The sequence below is a fragment of the Amblyraja radiata genome, chromosome 41 (assembly GCF_010909765.2).
Source record: "Amblyraja radiata isolate CabotCenter1 chromosome 41, sAmbRad1.1.pri, whole genome shotgun sequence".
Taxonomy (NCBI): domain Eukaryota; kingdom Metazoa; phylum Chordata; class Chondrichthyes; order Rajiformes; family Rajidae; genus Amblyraja; species Amblyraja radiata.
The window spans coordinates 13920663-13940304 of NC_045996.1; the positions used below are offsets into that span (position 1 = coordinate 13920663).

Below are 19642 nucleotides of genomic sequence, written 5' to 3' on the forward strand. Positions count from 1 at the left end.
GAATATTTTTTATGGGCCTGCGTTTGAAAGACTGGGTCCAAATGTGTTCCTGATCATTAGTTGTGGCAAAGAAACCTTTATTAAAAAACAAACTAAATGGAATTAAAACCCTTCATTGTGGGTACGAGGGGCAGCGGGTGAAGCTGCTGCCTCACAGTGACCACTTCAATCCTGACCTTGGGCGCAGTTGTTATGGAGTTTGCACGTTCTCCCATGTGACCACGTGGGTTTCCTCTGGGTGCTCCGGTTTCCTCCTACTCTCCAAACGTGCGGGTTTGTAGTTTACGTTGTCTCTGCCTATTGTGTAGGGAGTGGATGAAGAAGTGAAGATAACATGGAACTAGTGTGAACGGGTGATCGATGGTCAGTGTGGACTCAGTGGGCACACGTCCCACATCCATGTTACATCTCCAAACTAAAGTAAACTATTGAAATAAATATTGCTACATGAGAGTCGAGTTTATAAAGGTGTGTATGTAGTTTCCATTTCAAATGGCAGCACCTTCAAAAATGTGCAGTGAAATTTACTCACAAATTAATTTAATAACATGGCTCTTTTATCAGACGCATTTCAGAAACCCATATCTGCACCTTCCATTGCAATATCTACTTTGTGGTGTTACATCAGCAGTGTTTAAATCAGTAGTGTTTCTCCAAATGAAAATAAATATTAGATAGAGCTCTAGGGGCTAGCGGAATCAAGGGGTGTGGGGAGAAGGCAGGCACGGGTTACTGATTGTGGATGATCAGCCATGATCATATTGAATGGCGGTGCTGGCTCGAGGGGCCAAATGGCCTCCTCCTGCACCTATTTTCTATGTTTCCTAAATTAAAATATCCTCCAGTAATGTCCAGGCCCAGTGGTTTGAAGACCAAATCCAAATTCGAAGACCAAGCATCTTCCCCTTGGGTGCAAGGAAAAATGGGAGGAAAAGCTTCTAGCCCATGTCAACTGGACCAGAGTCTCTCTGAGGAGGGATCTAGGGCCCCTTGAAGCGGAAGCTTAATCCGAGTAGGACCAGAAGCAAAACCTTGGGAAGATTGGAGGCGTTCCTCGTGAAGATTGGAGATGCTTCCTTTGACTCAGTATTTCTGAGCTGTTTGATTGAGGGGAGGAGCCATTCAATGAAACCTCTTGGTTCAGATAAGAGGGAGACTTGACACTCAACGTTACCTGCATTAGGGAGGTTCTTGTACCAAGATACTCTTGTTATTGCCGAATCGCCGCCATTTTGTTCACCTTGAGGCGCGACCGTTTGTAGCCCTGCGATTGGACGATACATTATCCAGGGTGGCAGGGAAATGTTGAACGGTCCAATCAGAGCAGCAGATGCTGGCGAAGGCCGAGTGCCGGCCCGTTGCCGGGGCGACAGGCTTGAGGCCTAGCGGCTTCAGCGCATGTGGTCCTCCTCCACGCTGTAAATGGAGTCCTTGCGAGGGGCCAGGTCGGCGCGGCAGAGGGGCACGGTGCCGTCGTCCGTCTGGCCCTCGATGTCCATGTCCAGCAGGCTGCGGCCGGTGTCCCGAGCCCGACGGACACGGAGAGGCCCAGCCGCTCGTCGGCAGTGCCGGTGCTGCTGGGGGTGCCGGTGCTGCTGGCCGGCGACGAGCTGACGGTCTGGCTGAGGGAGACGAAGCGCCAGGGGTCGATGCGGGGCCTGCCTGCCGAAGGCCGGGGCCGGGGGGCAAACTCCAGCGTCTTGGGCCTCTCCAGCGCCGCGTCCTTGTCCGACGCTCTTCGCCGCAGGATTGGCGGCAGGACGGAGGCCGGGTCGGGCAGGCGCGGAATCTCACCGCAGTCCTTGGTGGGGCCTGGCGGGGGAATGAGGAGGAGATTTAGTTTGGTGATCACACGCAGGATAAAAGGCCTTCAGGCCCACCATGCGATCCCCAACACAAACGCCATCCTAGGGACAATTTGACCGAGCCTGTGTAGAAACGCTGTTCCTCATCTCCGTTCTAATTGGCCTACCCCTTATTCTTAAACTGTGTGGCCCCTGGTTCTGGAACATGTTTCCTGCCTCCAGCGTGTCCAAACCCTTAATAATCTTCTATGTTTCAATATGATACCCTCTCATGTTTCAATATGATACCCAGTTGCACTTACCCCCATCATCACCAAGTGCTTCGAGAGGCTGGTCCTGGCACACCTCAAAAGCTGCCTACCCCCCACACTGGATCCCTATCAGTTTGCCTACCGCAAGAACAGGAGTACGGAGGATGCCATCTCAACGGCACTTCACTCCGCCCTCTCCCACCTCGACAACAGAGACACTTACGTAAGAATGCTGTTCATCGATTACAGCTCAGCATTCAACACCATTATACCATCAAAACTGATCACCAAACTCGGTAACCTGGGCATCGACCCCTCCCTCTGCAACTGGATACTGGACTTTCTAACCAACAGACCCCAGTCTGTTAGGTTAGACAAGCACACCTCTTCAACCCTCACCCTGAACACCGGCGTTCCACAGGGCTGTGTGCTGAGCCCCCTCCTCTACTCCCTCTTCACCTATGACTGCACACCTGTACATGGTACTAACACCATCATCAAGTATGCAGATGATACAACGGTGATTGGCCTCATCAGCAACAACGATGAGTCGGCCTACAGGGAGGAGGTCCAGCACTTAGCAGCATGGTGCGCTGACAACAACCTGGCCCTTAACTCCAAGAAGACCAAGGAGCTCATTGTAGACTTCAGGAAGTCCAGGGGCAGCACGCACACCCCCATCCACATTAACGGGACGGAGGTGGAACGTGTTTCTAGCTTCAGGTTCCTGGGAGTCAACATCTCCGATGACCTCTCTTGGACCCACAATACCTCAACTCTGATCAAGAAGGCTCACCAGCGTCTCTTCTTCCTGAGGAGACTGAAGAAGGTCCATCTGTCTCCTCAGATCCTGGTGAACTTCTACCGCTGCACCATCGAGAGCATCCTTACCAACTGCATCACAGTATGGTATGGCAACTGCTCTGTCTCCGACCGGAAGGCATTGCAGAGGGTGGTGAAAATTGCCCAACGCATCACCGGTTCCTCGCTCCCCTCCATTGAGTCTGTCCAAAGCAAGCGTTATCTGCGGAGGGCGCTCAGCATCGCCAAGGACTGCTCTCACCCCAACCATGGACTGTTTACCCTCCTACCATCCGGGAGGCGCTACAGTTCTCTCCGTTGCCGAACCAGCAGGTCCAGGAACAGCTTCTTCCCGGCGGCTGTCACTCTACTCAACAACGTACCTCGGTGACTGCCAATCACCCCCCCACCCCCCGGACACTTATTATCACTTATTATTATTTATTTAAATCATTTGCTATGTCACTCTTCCAGGGAGATGCTAAATGCATTTCGTTGTCTCTGTACTGTACACTGACAATGACAATTAAAATTGAATCTGAATCTGAATCTGAATCTGAATCATCCTTCTAAATTAGAGGATACAAGCCCAGCCGCTCCATTCTCTCAGCGTATGACAGGATTAAGCTAGTGAAGGGGCAGTGTGGGGGGGGGGGGGAGGGTTGTGGTCCCTTACCGGTGCTGGGCATGTTTTGGGGGCTGCCGTCAGACGGAGTCCTCCTGTGGGCCAGTAGTCCCTGGGGCTGTTGGCGGATGGCGCTGTCTGACGGGATCCTCCTGTGGCCTCGTTTGGTGGCGGAGGCGACGCTGATGTGGGTGGGGGTGAGCGACTGCCGGGGGTCCTTCTTGAAGCTTTCCACCGCCAGGTCCACCAGCGGGTTGGCGCGGCGCGGCGGTGGTTCGACGGTGGTGGCCTGGTGCCCCCCACCGCCCCCCTCCTCCCTGTCCCTGTCCGACCTCAGGAGGGAGCGGGTGGAGGAGTTGCAGTCGGGCAAGGACGCGAGGGAGAGGAGGGTGACGGAGGGGGAGGCCTCCAGCGAGGGCAGGGTGGAGGGCTCCTTGCGGGGAGGGGCGCGGCCCGGAGGACTGCCGGCGTGCCGGGCGCGGCCCCCCCACTGGAATATCCCCTCGTGCCTCCTCCTCTCCTCCTCCTGCGCCACCCGTTGCCTCCCCGCCTCCAGCAGGTCCCAGCCCAGCGCCACCGAGCACAGCACGTTGGCACAGCCCAGCAGAACCAGGTCCCTCCTCCGGCGGTGGGCCCCGCGACTGGGCGTGTCGCCACCCGCGCCAGGGTGCTGCGCCGCTGGGCTGTCATCCGCCGAGCTCCCCTCACTCTCCAGCGAACCCTCTCCTGTGCTGGGCGTCTGGCCATCTGCGGAGTCATAGAGAGATGGAGTCACAGAGTGATCCAGTGTGGCCCAACTAGCCAACACTGGCCAACATGTCCCAGCTACACTAAGTCCCACCTGCCTGCGTTTGGTCCATATCCCCCCTATCCATGTACCCCTTCTCAACTCTCCCTCAGCCCTCCGGCTCCTCCTCTTCCTTTCTTCTTCCCCCCCCTACCCTGCATCAGTCTGAAGAAGTTGCCTATTTCATTCGCTCCATAGATGCTGCTGCACCCACTGAGTTTCTCCAGCATTTTTGTCCAGCCTCATTCTGCTGCTATGACTTATGAATATCTAGCTTTGCGCGTTTTTGAACGAAGTGCTGTTTTTAACGCGCGTAACCCCTGCGTAAAGCGCGAGGTGCCTGTAACGCATAGATGGCACTAGGCCTTGTCACGGGTGAGACTTACCCATCTGGGTGAGGCTGGCAAAGCCCGTGGTGATGGGCAGGTGCCGCGGGCTTTTCCCCAGGCTCGGCGCGCTGGACGACCAGAAGCGGCTGCCATCTCCCAGACACTTCAACCTGCGGGCGAGAGGGATAGCACCAGTGAGTCACCAATGAACCGCCACCATGATAACCCTTCACCCCTCCCCACCACCCCTCTTATAGAGCTGTATAAAATCATGAGGGGAATAGATGGGATGAATGTACTGTCATTTTCCCAGCATAAGGGGAATCAAGAACTAGAGGGCGCAGGTTGAAGGTGAGAGGGGGAAGATTTCATAGGAAGCTTTCACACAGAGGCTGGTGGGTTTGATGGAACAAGCTGCCAGAGGAAGTAGTTGAGGCAGGTACAATGACAGTATTTAAAAATACATTTGGACAGGTACACAGATAGGAAAGCTTTAGACGAATGTGGCTTAGATGGGGCATCTTAGACAGTAGACAATAGACAATAGGTGCAGGGGTAGGCCATTCGGCCCTTCGAGCCAGCACCGCCATTCAATGTGATCATAGCTGATCATCCCCAATCAGTACCCCGTTCCTGCCTTCTCCCCATATCCCCTGACTCCAGGAGCCCTATCTAGCTCTCTCTTGAAAGCATCCAGAGAATGCTTTCAATCCTATCTCTATCCAGAGATAGGGCAGGGTCAGCTTCACCCCATGTGTCAGTGGCGTGTAGCACAGAAACAGGCCCTTCGGCCCAACTAGTCCGTGCCGACCAAGATGCCCCACCTGAGCTGGTCCCGGAATGGAAAAATCAAAGATGGAAACAAACAGCTGGAGTAACTCAGCGAGACAGGCAGCATCTCTGGAGAGAAGGAATGGGTGACGTTTCGGGACCCGAAACGTCACCCATTCCTTCTCTCCAGAGATGCTGCCTGTCCCGCTGAGTTACGACAGCGTTTTGTGTTGAGGATGATGGGATGGTTCGGTTGCCTGAGAAGGTGCAGGTACTCACCTGTCCTCCCCTCCCAGGCGCTCCTTGGGCTGAGTCGAGCTGGGCCCCCAGGTCCGGCCCTTCTTCTTGTGGCCCTCGAACTCCTCGCGCTTGTACACGGCGTTGCGGCCCCAGGTCTGGCTGCCTTCAGCCGGAGTCACTGGTCACAAGGAATAGGAGCAGAATTAGGCCATTCGGCCCATCAAACCTACTCCGTCATTCAATCATTCAATCTCCGTTCTAACCCCCATTCTCCTGCCTTCTCCCCATACTGTTGGACAGGCTAGATGCAGGAAGATTGCTCCCGATGTTGGGGAAGTCCAGGACAAGGGGTCACAGCTTAAGGATAAGGGGGGAAATCCTTTAAAACCGAGATGAGAAGAACTTTTTTCACACAGAGAGTGGTGAATCTGTGGAACTCCCTGCCACAGAGGGTAGTCGAGGCCAGTTCATTGGCTATATTTAAGAGGGCGTTAGATGTGGCCCTTGTGGCTAAGGGGATCAGAGGGTATGGAGAGAAGGCAGGTACGGGATACTGAGTTGGATGATCAGCCATGATCATATTGAATGGCGGTGCAGGCTCGAAGGGCCGAATGGACTACTCCTGCACCTAATTTCTATGTTTCTATAACCTCCGACACCTGTACTAATCAAGAATCTATCGTACAAAATATCCGTTGACTTGACCTCCACAGCCTCACGTGACAATTCCACAGATTCACCACCCTCTGACATTTCTCCCCATCTCCTTCCGAAAAGAACGTCCTTTAATTCTCTCCACTGGCAAGGACAGACAACCCAGTCGCCACATGTACTGAGTCACCACGCCCAGCTGGGCAGCCTGGCTCTGTGTGATCTTCCCACACACACAGTCAGGAGATGGTGGAGTCAAGCCCTCTCTGGACCCTTGAGCACCAAATGCAGCCCACTCCTTGGTTTAGGTCTTGAAACATATAAGATTGTTAAGGGCTTGGACACGCTAGAGGCAGGAAACGTGTTCCCGATGTTGGGGGAGTCCAGAACCAGGGGCCACACACACACAGTTTAAGAATAAGGAGTAAGCCATTTAGAACGGAGACGAGGAAACACTTTTTCTCACAGAGAGTGGCGAGTCTGTGGAATTCTCTGCCTCAGAGGGCGGTGGAGGCAAGTTCTCTGGATGCTTTCAAGAGAGAGCTAGATAGGGCTCTTAAAGATAGCGGAGTCAGGGGATATGGGGAGAAGGCAGGAACGGGGTACTACAATACAATACAATACAATACCTTTTATTATCATTTGAACCTCACATGAGGTTCAAACGAAATTTGGTTTGGGGATGATCGGCCATGATCGGCCATGATCACATTGAATGGCGGTGCTGGCTCGAAGGGCCGAATGGCCTCTACTCCTGCACCTATTGTCTATTGTCTAGGACTGTCGAGGTACAGTGAAACGCTTCTGTTTCTGTGCCATTCAATTAGATCAGGTCATTGGCTTGGCAAAAATTGCAAATTGTCCCTAGGATAGTACTAATCGTGTGGGGGGATCGCTGGTCGGTTGCGGACAAGTAGGGCCTGTTTCCCCCCTGTATCCCTCAACTAAACTCAGAGAGAAGAAAATAGTTCTCAGCATTGTAGCGCACTAGTTCCAGAGACAAAGGTCTAATGTCCACAATGGGGACAGGAGTCTAACTTATACAGGGGCACGGTGGCGCAGCGGTAGAGTTGCTGCCTTACAGGGCCAGAGACGAGAGTTCGATCCAGACTACGGGCGCTGTCTGTACGGAGTTTGCACGTTCTCCACGTGACCGCGTGGGTTTTCTCCCGATTCTCCAGTATCCTCCCACACAGGTTTGTAGGTTAATTGGCTCCTGTAAATTGTAAATTGTTCCCAGTGTGTGTGGGGATGGTGCTATTGTACAGGGTGATAGCTATTCGGTCCGGACTCAATGGGCCCATGGGCCTGTTTCCAGGTTGTACCTCTAACGTCTCAAGTCCAAACGTATGGAAGGGCCATTCAGAAGTCTGACAACAGAGGGGAAGAAACTATTCCCGAGGGCTGGTGCTACCAGTTTATTTATTCATGTGTGTATATATTTATATCATGGTATATGGACACATTTATGTTTTGTAGTAAATGCCTACTATTTTCTGTGTGCTTAAGCAAAGCAAGAATTTCATTGTCCTATACAGGGACACATGACAATAAACTCACTTGAAACTTGACTTGAAACTTGATATGGATCACACAAAAAGCTGGAGAAACTCAGCGGGTGCAGCAGCATCTATGGAGCGAAGGAGATAGGCAACGTTTCGGGCCGAAACCCAAAGGAAATAGGCAACGTTTCGGGTCGAAACCCGAAGGGTTTCGGGCCGAAACGTTGCCTATTTCCTTCGCTCCATAGATGCTGCTGCACCCGCTGAGTTTCTCCAGCTTTTTTTGTGTACCTTCGATTTTCCAGCATCTGCAGTTCCTTCTTGAACACTGGCAGATCAGATTAGTTTATTGTGCTATCATGTTCGGCACAGACATTGTGGGCCGACGGGCTGCACTGGTCTATGTTGACAGCGTTTTATCGGGTGCAAAGGTATTTGGGTTTTCCTGGGTGCGCTGAAAGACCGGCTGATGATTCCACTGGTAGAGAATTCAAGTCGAGGTGCGCTGGCAGTGGCCACAAGAGGGCAGACTTGCTGCGTCACTGACACACCTGAAGGCCCGGCCATGATCCATGGCCTAAGATAGACACAAAGTGCTGGAGCAGGGTTGGGGAACCTGTGCCCTTAAGGCCACATGAGGACTTCTAGGCCAGTACGTGTGTCCGGAGAAAACCCACGCAGGTCACGGGGAGAACGTACAAATTCCGTACTGTCAGCACCCTAATCTGAGGAAAGACATTCTTGCCCCTAATCTGAAGAAAGACATTCTTGCCCCTAATCCGAGGAAAGACATTCTTGCCCCTAATCTGAGGAAAGACATTCTTGCCATAGAGGGAGTACCGAGAAGGTTCACCAGACTGATTCCTGGGATGTCAGGACTTTCAGATGAAGAAAGACTGGATAGACTCGGCTTGTACTCGCTAGAATTTAGAAGATTGAGGGGGGATCTTATAGAAACTTACAAAATTCTTAAGGGGTTGGACAGGCTGGATGCAGGAAGATTGTTCCCGATGTTGGGGAAGTCCAGAACAAAGGGTCACACAGTTTAAGGATAAAGGAGAAATCTTTTAGGACCGAGATGAGAAAATCATTTTTTACACAGAGAGTGGTGAATCTGTGGAATTCTCTGCCACAGCAGGTAGTTGAGGCCACAGTTCATTGGCTATATTTAAGAGGGAGTTAGATGTGGCCCTTGTGGCTAAAGGAATCAGGGGGTATGGAGAGAAGGCAGGTACAGGATACTGAGTTGGATGATCAGCCATGATCACATTGAATGGCGGTGCAGGCTCGAAGGGCCGAATGGCCTACTCCTGCACCTATTGTCTATGTTTCTATGTAGTCGGGATTGAACCCGGGCCTCTGGCGCTGGGAGGCAGTGACTCTACTGCCGTGCCGCCCGTACATGAATACGTACGCGGCCGGTACGCTGCACCTGTCGACTCTGAACCAAACCATCACCGACCGCCCGCGGAGTAACGCACAAGGCCGCTCGCAGTGACATCAGCGGGGAGACTTACGGCGAATGGCCCTGAGTCGGGGGATGACCAGGGGGCTGCAGGGTGGGCTCAGTCCGTCGGGCCCCTGCCCCTGCCCCTTCCTCTTGTCCACGGTGGGGGAGGCCTGCACCGTGATCTTGTGCTCGAAACCTGGGGAACAAACAGAAGCCTCGGCTGTAACACGGGGGGGGGGGGGATGAGGAGGGGGGCCGACAGGAGCGGGAGGGGGCAGGCGAGGTCTGGCGATGGGGACAAGTGTCTCGTGGGGGGGGGCGCACAAACGGGGTGGGGGGGGGCGCGTGATGCTTGTGGGAAGGTTGGGTGGGGGGGACGTGTGTGGGAGAGATGGGACTGTGGGGACGAGTGGCCCGGGGGGGGGGGAGGAGAAGTGCGTGAGGTTTGGGAGACACATGGCTAGAAGGGGGGGGGGGGCATGGAGCACCGGGGGGTGGGGGGGGGGGGGGGGGGGGGGGAGGTGGTGACAGGAGGGGATGTACGAACAGGGGGGGTGGGGGGACAGGAGGGAGGGGTCACACACAGGGGGGGGGTCACACACAGGGGGGGGTGGGGTCACACACAGGGGGGGGAGGGGATCACACACAGAGGGGGGAGGGGATCACACACAGAGGGGGAGGGGGTCACAGAGCGTGGGGGGTCACATACAGAGGGGGGAGGGGATCACACACAGAGGGGGGGAGGTATCACTCAGTGGGGGGGGGGGGGTGGTGGGGCCACACACAGAGCGGGGGGCTTGCGGAGCTTGGTACCGGAGGGCAGGCTGATGCGGTTGCCATCTCGCAGTTTCAAGCGGCTCCTCTTGAAGTTGCCTTTGCGCTTCTTGACGCGGGGCTTCTCCTGGTGCAGCTGCCGCATGATGATGTGCAGCTCCCGCTCCACAATGTCGATCTCCCGCTCGGCCAGCTCCTGCTCCCGCCGACGCAGCACCTCCTCCTGGTTACGCTGCTGCACTGCAGCCCGGCTCAGCTCCTCCTCCCAACTGCGCAGCTCCTGCAGGGGGGGGGGATAGGACAGCTAGAGGGGCAGAGCGGTGGTCTGGCAGTATGGGGTGAGAAGGCAGGCGTGTGGCCCGACTGACCTCGAACCCGTCCTTACCTCAGCCTGTTTAGTTTAGAGATACAGCGCAGAAACAGGCCCTTCGGCCCAGCAAGCCCACACCGACCAGCGATCCCCGCACACTAACACTGTCCTACACACACTAGGGACAATTTACATTTATATCAAGCCAATTAACCTACAAACCTGCACGTCTTTTGAACATGGGAGGACTGCGAATATCTCGGAGAAAACCCATGTGTTCACGGGGAGAACGTGCAAACTCCGTACAGACAGCACCCGATGGAAACCGGGTCTCTGGCGCTGCAAGCGCTGTAAGGCAGCAACTGCTTCTCCAGATGTGTTCTCTCTCTCCCCCTCTCCCTCACTGTTGGAGAATGGATGAGTTGGACCCTCATGGACCCCTTGCCCGACCCCACCAGCCTTCTACCTTCTCCTTGGTCCGCAGCTCGTCAAACATCTGCTGGATCTCCAGCTTCCAGTCCTCCTGCAGGGAGTGGAAGGACTCCAGTGGCATCTGGAAGAGTGACGACTGCTCGATGGCCACCAGCTGCGCCAGGATCTCCCCGAACGAGGGGCGGCCGTGAGCGTCCGAGTTCCAGCAATCTGCGGCCAAATACACGCACGCTGTGAGCCAGGCACGGCACAACGCACACGCACAAAACACGGCAGATACACGCACAGAACACGCCAAATACACGCACGCTGTGAGCCAGGCCACGGCACAACGCACACAACATGGCAGATACACGCACAGAACACGGCAAATACACGCACACTGAGAGCCCAGCCACGGCACCATACACACGCATAAAACACGCCAAACACATGCACAAAGCACGCCAAACACACGCACAAACCACGCCAAACACATGCACAAAACAGGCACACGTACAAAACACGTCAGATACACGAACAAAACACGACAAACACACGCGCAAAACACATCAAATACAGGCACAAAAACATGTCAAACACATGCACAAAAACACGCAAACACATGCAGAATGCACGCCAAACACGGCCAGAGAGCCGGGTGGGAGTCAGGAGGTCAGTTGCAGCTCCCTCTGCACCACTTGGCTCTGGCTGCATCTGCAGCAACGTGTGATTTTGCACTGGAGCAGATGGAACGTGTGAGACGGAATCTGCATCTGTCGTTCATCCCGTACATTCCCTCATCGGTTGCTGGCAAATGATGCCACGCAAACGTACAACGTGCCGTTACATATCAAGCACACGGTGATGGCTCAGCCTCCACGCCGTTCCTACCTTCCATCAGCTTGACAAAGGGCTCGGGGCAGGTGGACGGGATGGGGAGCGTGAGTTTGTTCACCGCCACGCCGTACGCCACCGCCAGCCCGTCGATCTCACGGTACGGCACCTCTCCCGTCAGCAACTCCCACAACAGCACCCCAAAACTGTGGGAGAGGGGGAGAGAGAGCGGGGAGAGAGGGGGTAGGGAAGGATAGGGGAGAGAGTGTGGGAAGAGTTAGTACCTTAAGCTGTAAATAAACCCCTCCTTGCCCAGTCTTTTCCTGCGCCTCTCACCCACTGCAGAGTGCACCTTCTCCTCTCCCTCCGTTGTCACCCTGTTCCTTTCCCCTCTTCCATGCACTCATCTCCCATCCCTGTGTACCTCATTCCCCCTTCCACCTCTCCGCTTTCCCCAGCTATTCCATTACAGTTTAGTTTATTGTCCCGTGTACCGAGGTACAGTGAAAAGCTTTTGTTGCGTGCTAACCAGTCAGCAGAAAGACAACACATGATTACAATCGAGCCGTCCACAGTGTACAGATACATGATAAGGGAATAACGTTTAGTGCAAGGTAAAGCCAGCAAAGTCCGATCAAGGCCACTCACTCTTCTCCCCTCTCCCATCGGGCAAAAGGTACAGAAGTGTGAAAACGAACACACACCTCCAGATTCAGGGGCAGTTTCTTCCCGGCTGTTATCAGGCAACTGAACCATCTTACCACAACCAGAGAGCAGTTTTGAACTACTATCTACCTCTTTGGAGACCCTTGGACTATCCGCGGGTTCCAACCAGGAAGCGGCCGTTCCAGGTGGCCCAGCCGCCGAAAGGACTCTCCCGACGCCGGGGCAAGACCACCCGGTGAGAACGGCCAGGGACATCGGGCCTCCGTAGAGGCAATTGCGGTGGCCTCAATAGGCCTGACTTTGGGGTGAACATGGGGTGGGGACTGGACATTGTGCCTTCCTCCACAGAGCTATGCACTGTGGGGGGATGATTTTTTTGTCTAATTGTAGTCCTGTGGGTCTGTGTCCAAGATGGCTGCCGTGAAGAGAGAGTGGACGCTGGCGCGCTTTGGCTGCCGCTGCTCTCTCTTCACACTGTGTTTTTGATTTTCTGTTTTTGGATTGAATTCTGTTTTTAATTTGTGTCTCTGTGACGTCTTTATTACTTGTTATATTCCGATTATATGTTTTTATTCCGATTACTATGTAAGGTGTCCTTGAGATGTCTGAAAGGCGCCCATTAAATAACATTTATTATTATTATTATTATCCTTGATTGGACTTTGCTGGCTGTACCTTGCACTAAACGTTATTCCCTTATCATGTATCTGTACACTGTGGACGGCTCGATTGTAATCATGTATTGTCTTTCGCTGACTGGTTAGCGCGCAACAACAGCTTTTCACTGTACCTCGGTACACGTGACAATAAACAGAATGAACTGCTGCCTCAAAGCGCCAGAGACCCGGGTTCGATCCCGACCTCGGCTTCTCCCTGTACGGAGCTGTGTCTCGCTGTACCTCTGTACAATGGGGATCTTATAGAAACATATACAATTCTTAAAGGATTGGACAAGCTAGATGCAGGAAAAATGTTCCTGATGTTGGGGGAGTCCAGAACCAGGGGATCACTGTTTTAAGAATAAGGGGTCGGCCATTTAGGACTGAGATGAGGAAAAACCTTTCCACCCAGAGAGTTGTGAGTCTGTGGAATTCTCTGCCACAGAAGGCAGTGGAGGCCGATTCACTGGATGTTTTCAAGAGAGAGTTAGATAGAGCTCTTATGTCTAACAGAATCAAGGGATATGGGGAGAAGGCAGGAACGGGGTACTGATTGTGGATGATCAGCCATGATCATATTGAATGGCGGTGCTGGCTCGAAGGGCCGAATGGCCTACTCCTGCACCTATTGTCTATTGTATACAGATGTATACAGATGTAGACAGATGTGTACAGCAATTCGTTCTTCCCCCGCACAATTAAAGCATGGAATAATCTCCACCCAACTATAGTTACCCAACCAGATGCAACTAAATTTAAAGTAGCTCTTTCTTCCCAATAACCCTTTCTGGCTTAAGCCCTCCCTTCACCACCTCCAGTTTAAATTCCATTTGGAATATTTTGGAGGACCAAGAAACCAAGAACCAAGCTGCGTTCCTGCGTGTTTGCTTGGAGTCGTTCGGGTGCTTTCGTTGGCGAGACGAGACCCTTCTGATGGTTCCCCTGCCCCTTACCTCCACACATCGCTGCTCTTGGAGAACAGGGAGAGCTTGATGACCTCGGGAGCCATCCAGGCGTAGGTCCCGGCCGCGCTCATCTTGGTCGTGCGGTGCCACTCCCGCGCCAGCCCGAAGTCGGTGATCTTCAACGTCTTGTTGCTGAGGTCGTCGTCTTCGGTCTGCTCCAGGATCAAAACTGGAACGATGCAACGGAGAAGAATACTCCATGGTCACAAGGCACAACCTCATTCTTTCCTCGCACACCCAAGGTATGCAAATAGCTGCCACCTAAAGGGCACTGACAATGTTAAAGTACCACCGACGCACCTCCTTTGTTTTGCCCCCTCCCCCATGCCAGGTCCTCCAGTGTCCAGTGTTCTCCTCCCCCCCCACCCCGCCCCCACGGTCTATCCAAGGTATAGAAACATAGAAACATAGAAAACAGGTGCAGGAGTAGGCCATCTGTCCTGTATTAGCCGGGACATCCCGTATTTTGGGCTAAATTGGTTTGTCCTGTACCGGACCGCCCTTAGAAACATAGAAAATAGGTGCAGGAGTAGGCCATTCGGCCCTTCGAGCCTGCACCGCCATTCAATATGATCATGGCTGATCATCCAACTCAGTATCCTGTACCTGCCTTCTCTCCATACCCCCTGATCCCTTTAGCCACAAGGGCCACATCTAACTCCCTCTTAAATATAGCCAATGAACTGTGGCCTCAACTACCTTCTGTGGCAGAGAATTCCACAGATTCACCACTCCTTTTAAAAAATAAATACATTTCTCATCTCGGTCCTAAAAGACTTCCCCCTTATCCTTAAACTGTGACCCCTTGTTCTGGACTTCCCCAACATTGGGAACAACCATCCTGCATCTAGCCTGTCCAACCCCTTAAGAATGTTGTAAGTTTCTATAAACACACCTGTAATTTCTACATGGTGAAACCAAAATGTATAAAAATAGCCTTTTTAAAAAATCTGACAATGTACACTTTAACCACATGTGATTTTTTCCGATTACAAATCTCAAATTGTGGTGTACAGGAGCATATAAATAAATGGTGGGTCTTTGTCCCAAACATTATGGAAGGCGCTGTATATCCCTTCTTTTACTTTCCCCCGATACTCAGTCTGAAGAAGGGTCTCGACCTGAAACATCACCTATTCCTTTTCTCCAGAGATGCTGCCTGACCAACTTCCCTGGATGTTTTCAAGAGAGAGTTAGATTTAGCTCTTCGGGCTAACGGAATCAAGGGATATGGAGAGAAAGCAGGAACGGGGTACTGATTTTGGACGATCAGCCATGATCATATTGAATGACGGTGCTGGCTCGGAGGGCCGAATGGCCTACTCCTGCACCTGTTTTCTAGGTTTCGATGACGATTGTATTTGTGTATAGTATTATGTGCTCTGTTTGGATAGCATGCAGAACAAAGATCTCATGGTACCTCAGTAAACGTGAAACTTAAACATCAGCTCATGTGCCTTAAATGTGGACTAATCCCTCTTCCCCTCCACTCTGCCCGACCGACCGACCAAACCCTTGTTGAATTAAATGCAGGAATGCAGGGAGTAAACTGAGCCGCACCCTGGGATGAAAGGCTAAAGGTCTCTGCCTACTGATTAGGTTTATGACTTGTCACTCCCAGTCAGTGGTGCCTCCGCCCAGATAACATGTTTAGCAGAAGTCAGCCATTTGAGCCATAGAGTCTACTCCGCCATTCAGTCGTGGCTAGGGTCGCCAACTGTCCCGTTTAAGCCGGGACATCCCGTATTTTGGGCTAAATTGGTTTGTCCTGTACGGGACCGCCCTTAGAAACATAGAAAATAGGTGCAGGAGTAGGCCATTCGGCCCTTCGAGCCTGCACCGCCATTCAATGTGATCATGGCTGATCATCCAACTCAGTATCCTGTACCTGCCTTCTCTCCATACCCCCTGATCCCCTTAGCCACAAGGGCCACATCTAACTCCCTCTTAAATATAGCCAATGAACTGGCCTCGACTACCCTCTGTGGCAGAGAGTTCCAGAGATTCACCACACTCCGTGTAAAAAATGATTTTCTCATCTCGGTCCTAAAAGACTTCCCCCTTATCCTTAAACTGTGACCCCTTGTTCTGGACTTCCCCAACATCGGGAATAATATTCCTGCATCTAGCCTTGTCCCGTATTTGACTGCTACTACTCGGGTCGAGGGGACTGTCGGATCTGAACGCCGCATCCTGGCCCGCCTCACCCGTCCTGACGTAGTGCAGCCCATGGAGTGCAGCAGCAGCACCTCGCCCGTGGCCCCGCGGTCGGAAGGCAGCTCGGCCAGCTGTCCGACCTTCGGACCTGCGCTTACCGCCGACACCACCACCACCTCCTCCTTCTCATGGCCGATCATCGGTTCATGAGTTGGATGGGGTGCCGGACTTGCCCGGGCCAAAACTCCTCATCTGGCCCGCCGGCTGGGCTTTGTGTGCAGTCCAGCACCTGGTGCCAACTCACCATTCACCCAGCCACGGCCCAGTCGGTCAACGAATTGCCGTCGGGAATTTGTCCCGTTATTTGACCTTTTTCTCCCTTATTTGGGAGTGAGAAAGTTGGTGACCCTAAGCATGGCTGAAGGTAGACAAAATTGCTGGAGAATCTCAGCGGGTGCGGCAGCATCTATGGAGCGAAGGAAATAGGCAACGTTTCGGGCCGAATAGGAACTGTTTTAGGAAATAGGCAACGTTTTGGGCCGAATAGGAACTGTTTTAGGAAATAGGCAACGTTTCGTGCCGAATAGGAACTGTTTTAGGAAATAGGCAACTTTTCGGGCCGAATAGGAACTGTTTTAGGAAATAGGCAACGTTTCGGGCCGAATAGGAACTGTTTTAGGAAATAGGCAACTTTTCGGGCCAAAACCCTTTCGGGTTTCGGCCCGAAACGTTGCCTATTTCCTTCGCTCCATAGATGCTGCCGCACCCGCTGAGTTTCTCCAGCACTTTTGTCTACCTTCGATTCTCCAGCATCTGCAGTTCCTTCTTGAACACTAAGCATGGCTGACCTACCTTGGCCCCTCAACCCCATTCTCCTGCCTTCTCCCCATCACCCCTGACATACACCCCCATAGCTGTACGAGGCCGAATCCTCCGACAATATTCTGCGTGTGTAGGGTGGATCTTTGCATCAGGGCCAGGGTTAGCCACTGCCCCCTGGCCCTTCGCCACCCACCATGCCCCCCCCCACCATTGGTGTGAGGGACAGGACAAGGCTGGGAACGGTGGCATAGCAAAGGTTAAGCAGTTTTATTGTTTGTTTGTGAGTGTGCAAAGCCAAACAAAGGATAGTACTGGACGAGACTGAAACCCACACTGCACAGAACAAGCACTATGTTTGTCCGACTCACTTCTCCGGCTGCACATGTTTGTATCCCCATGCAAATGATTTTCAGGGATCAAATCCCTCATTCATGCGAGCTGGACGGATTCCAGGAGGTATGAAAATGCCCAAAACCCGGACCGGTCCGGTCCCCGGCTGTCCTGTTTGTGTCACCCAGGTTGTGTCAGTGACCCTGTTTATTCCAAGCCCGACGGTAGAGTCGCGGGTTCAATCCTGACTACGGCTGCTGTCTGTACGGAGTTTGCACGTTCTCCCCGTGGGTTTCCTCCGGGTGCTCCGGTTTCCTCCAAAGACGTGCACGTTTGTCCGTTAATTGGCTGCGGTGAAATTGTAAAACAGTCCCGAGTGTAGGATAGTGCTTGTGTGCGGGGATCGCTGGTCGGCGCGGACTCGGTGGGCCGAAGGGCCTGTTTCCACGCTGTACGTCAATCCATCTCTATCTCGAGGATGTACCCACTAAATCAAACCCAAGAACTAGCTCGGGGCTCTGCCCAAATTAAAACTTGGTGTCGTGGTCTACCAGGAAGTGATCGCTCAATAGTGGTGGCACACGGCGCAGCGGGTAGTGCCGCTTCCTCACGGCGCCAGAGACCTGGGATCGATCCTGACCTCAGGAGCTGGGTCTCCTCCCACATCCCACAGACCTGTATGTTTGTAGGTTAATTGGCCCTAGAGCGCAGAGAATGGATGGAAGTGTGGGATAGCATGGAACTAAGGTGAAGGGGCAATGTTGGCGTGGGCTGAGTGGGCCAAAGGGCCTGTTGCCATGCCGTATCTCTTTAAAAAAAAAATCTAAAACCCCTACAAAGTGGGTTCACCATTTTATAGACTCCGAGACAAAGAGCATGGAGTTGGGCCCTTTAGCCCATTGGACCATACCAACCATCGAACACCCATTCACGCTAATCCTACATCAGGAAGGTCCTGGGGGAAGAGTTGGATTCATGGGAGGTTGGTCTTGGAAGCGAGGATGCTCCTCAAACTGCGGAGCATCCCGGACAATACAGCTCGCACCCCCTCCGTGACACCACTGGTCAACCTGAGGAGCACCTTCAGCAACAGACTGGTTCCACCAAGATGCAGAACAGAACGCCACAGGAGATCCTTCTTCCCTGTGGCCATCAAACTGTACAACTCCTCCCCCTTCCGTCGAAGGGTAGACTGAGACTGACTCCCCGCTCCCTCCCCCCTCCCCAATCTTTGCACATCCCCAATCCATTCCACTTGTCACAGTATTTTGTGTTTTATGCCTGTTAGCATAATTTCCCTCCTGGGATAAATAAAGTTCTATCATATCGTATCATCTCGTTATATTCTCGCTACTTTCTCGTCAACTTCCCCACGGATTCTCGCATTCACCTGCACTTTTCTACCTGTTATAACGCTATTTCTAGTTGTTCCATTCCTGCAATGTAACCTATTAGAGTCATAGAGGTTTACATCACGGAAACAGGCCCTTTGACCCAAATTGTCCCTGCCGACCAAAATGCCCCATTTAAGCCAGTCCCACCTGCCATACAGAGACATAGAAAATAGGTGCAGGAGGAGGCCATTCGGCCCTTCGAGCCAGCACCGCCATTTATTGTGATCAAGGCTGATCGTCCCCAATCAATAACCCGTGCCTGCCTTCTCCCCATATCCCTTGATTCCACCAGCCCCTAGAGCTCTAGACCTCCAGGTATCTGTCAGAGTACAATTTTACATATTGTACTCGAGTGTGCCCCGATTGTATCTGTGTTTAGTATTATCTGATTTTGTTTCGATAACATGCAAAACAAGTGTATAAATGTACCAGGAATATGGATCAGGTACAGGCAGGGATTAGTTTAACTTGGCTACATGTCCGATACAGATATTGTGGGCGAAGTGGATGTTCCTGTGCTGTGATCTAAACCGTTTGGTCACAAGCTACCCAAGCGGAACATGGGTCTGGGCCTGATACAGTTAACAGGATCTTGCTGCTTTGCAATAGGAACCAAAGGCATGGCATTCTGCAATACGTTTGTTTGTCCATGGGGCAGACTTGGGCCATTCTGGAGAGAAGGAATGGGCAACAATTTGGGTCGAGGCCCTCCTTCAGACAGAATCAGGCATTATCCTCCTCTCAACATTATTCCTTTATCCTCTTTCTGTACACTGGACGGTTTGATTGTGATAGCTCTGTCCCACGGTACGAGTTCATTCCAAGAGCTCTCCCGAGTTTAAAAAAAAATCAAACTCACTAGAATTCAGAAGATTGAGGGGGGATCTTATAGAAACTCACAAAATTCTTAAGGGGTTGGACAGGCTAGATGCAGGAAGATTGTTCCCGATGTTGGGGAAGTCCAGGACAAGGGGTCACAGTTTAAGGATAAGAGGGAAGTCTTTTAGGACCGAGATGAGAAAATCATTTTTTACACAGAGAGTGGTGAATCTGTGGAATTCTCTGCCACAGAAGGTAGTTGAGGCCACAGTTCATTGGCTATATT

The 19642-nt window shown here is 52.6% G+C and overlaps 1 protein-coding gene across 1 annotated transcript in view; it reads right to left on the reverse strand.

Annotated features, from left to right (window-relative positions):
* Positions 1 to 323: 323 nt before the first annotated feature.
* Positions 324 to 19642, reverse strand: part of map3k10 (mitogen-activated protein kinase kinase kinase 10) — a 34188-nt gene continuing 14869 nt past the window's right edge. The window contains 10 exon segments of the mRNA XM_033014376.1: positions 324 to 1525; positions 1528 to 1812; positions 3534 to 4229; positions 4656 to 4768; positions 5649 to 5787; positions 9280 to 9408; positions 10026 to 10266; positions 10763 to 10938; positions 11602 to 11750; positions 13823 to 14003. Of these exon segments, the coding sequence (XP_032870267.1) occupies positions 1392 to 1525; positions 1528 to 1812; positions 3534 to 4229; positions 4656 to 4768; positions 5649 to 5787; positions 9280 to 9408; positions 10026 to 10266; positions 10763 to 10938; positions 11602 to 11750; positions 13823 to 14003 (2243 nt within the window). The 3' untranslated portion in view covers positions 324 to 1391.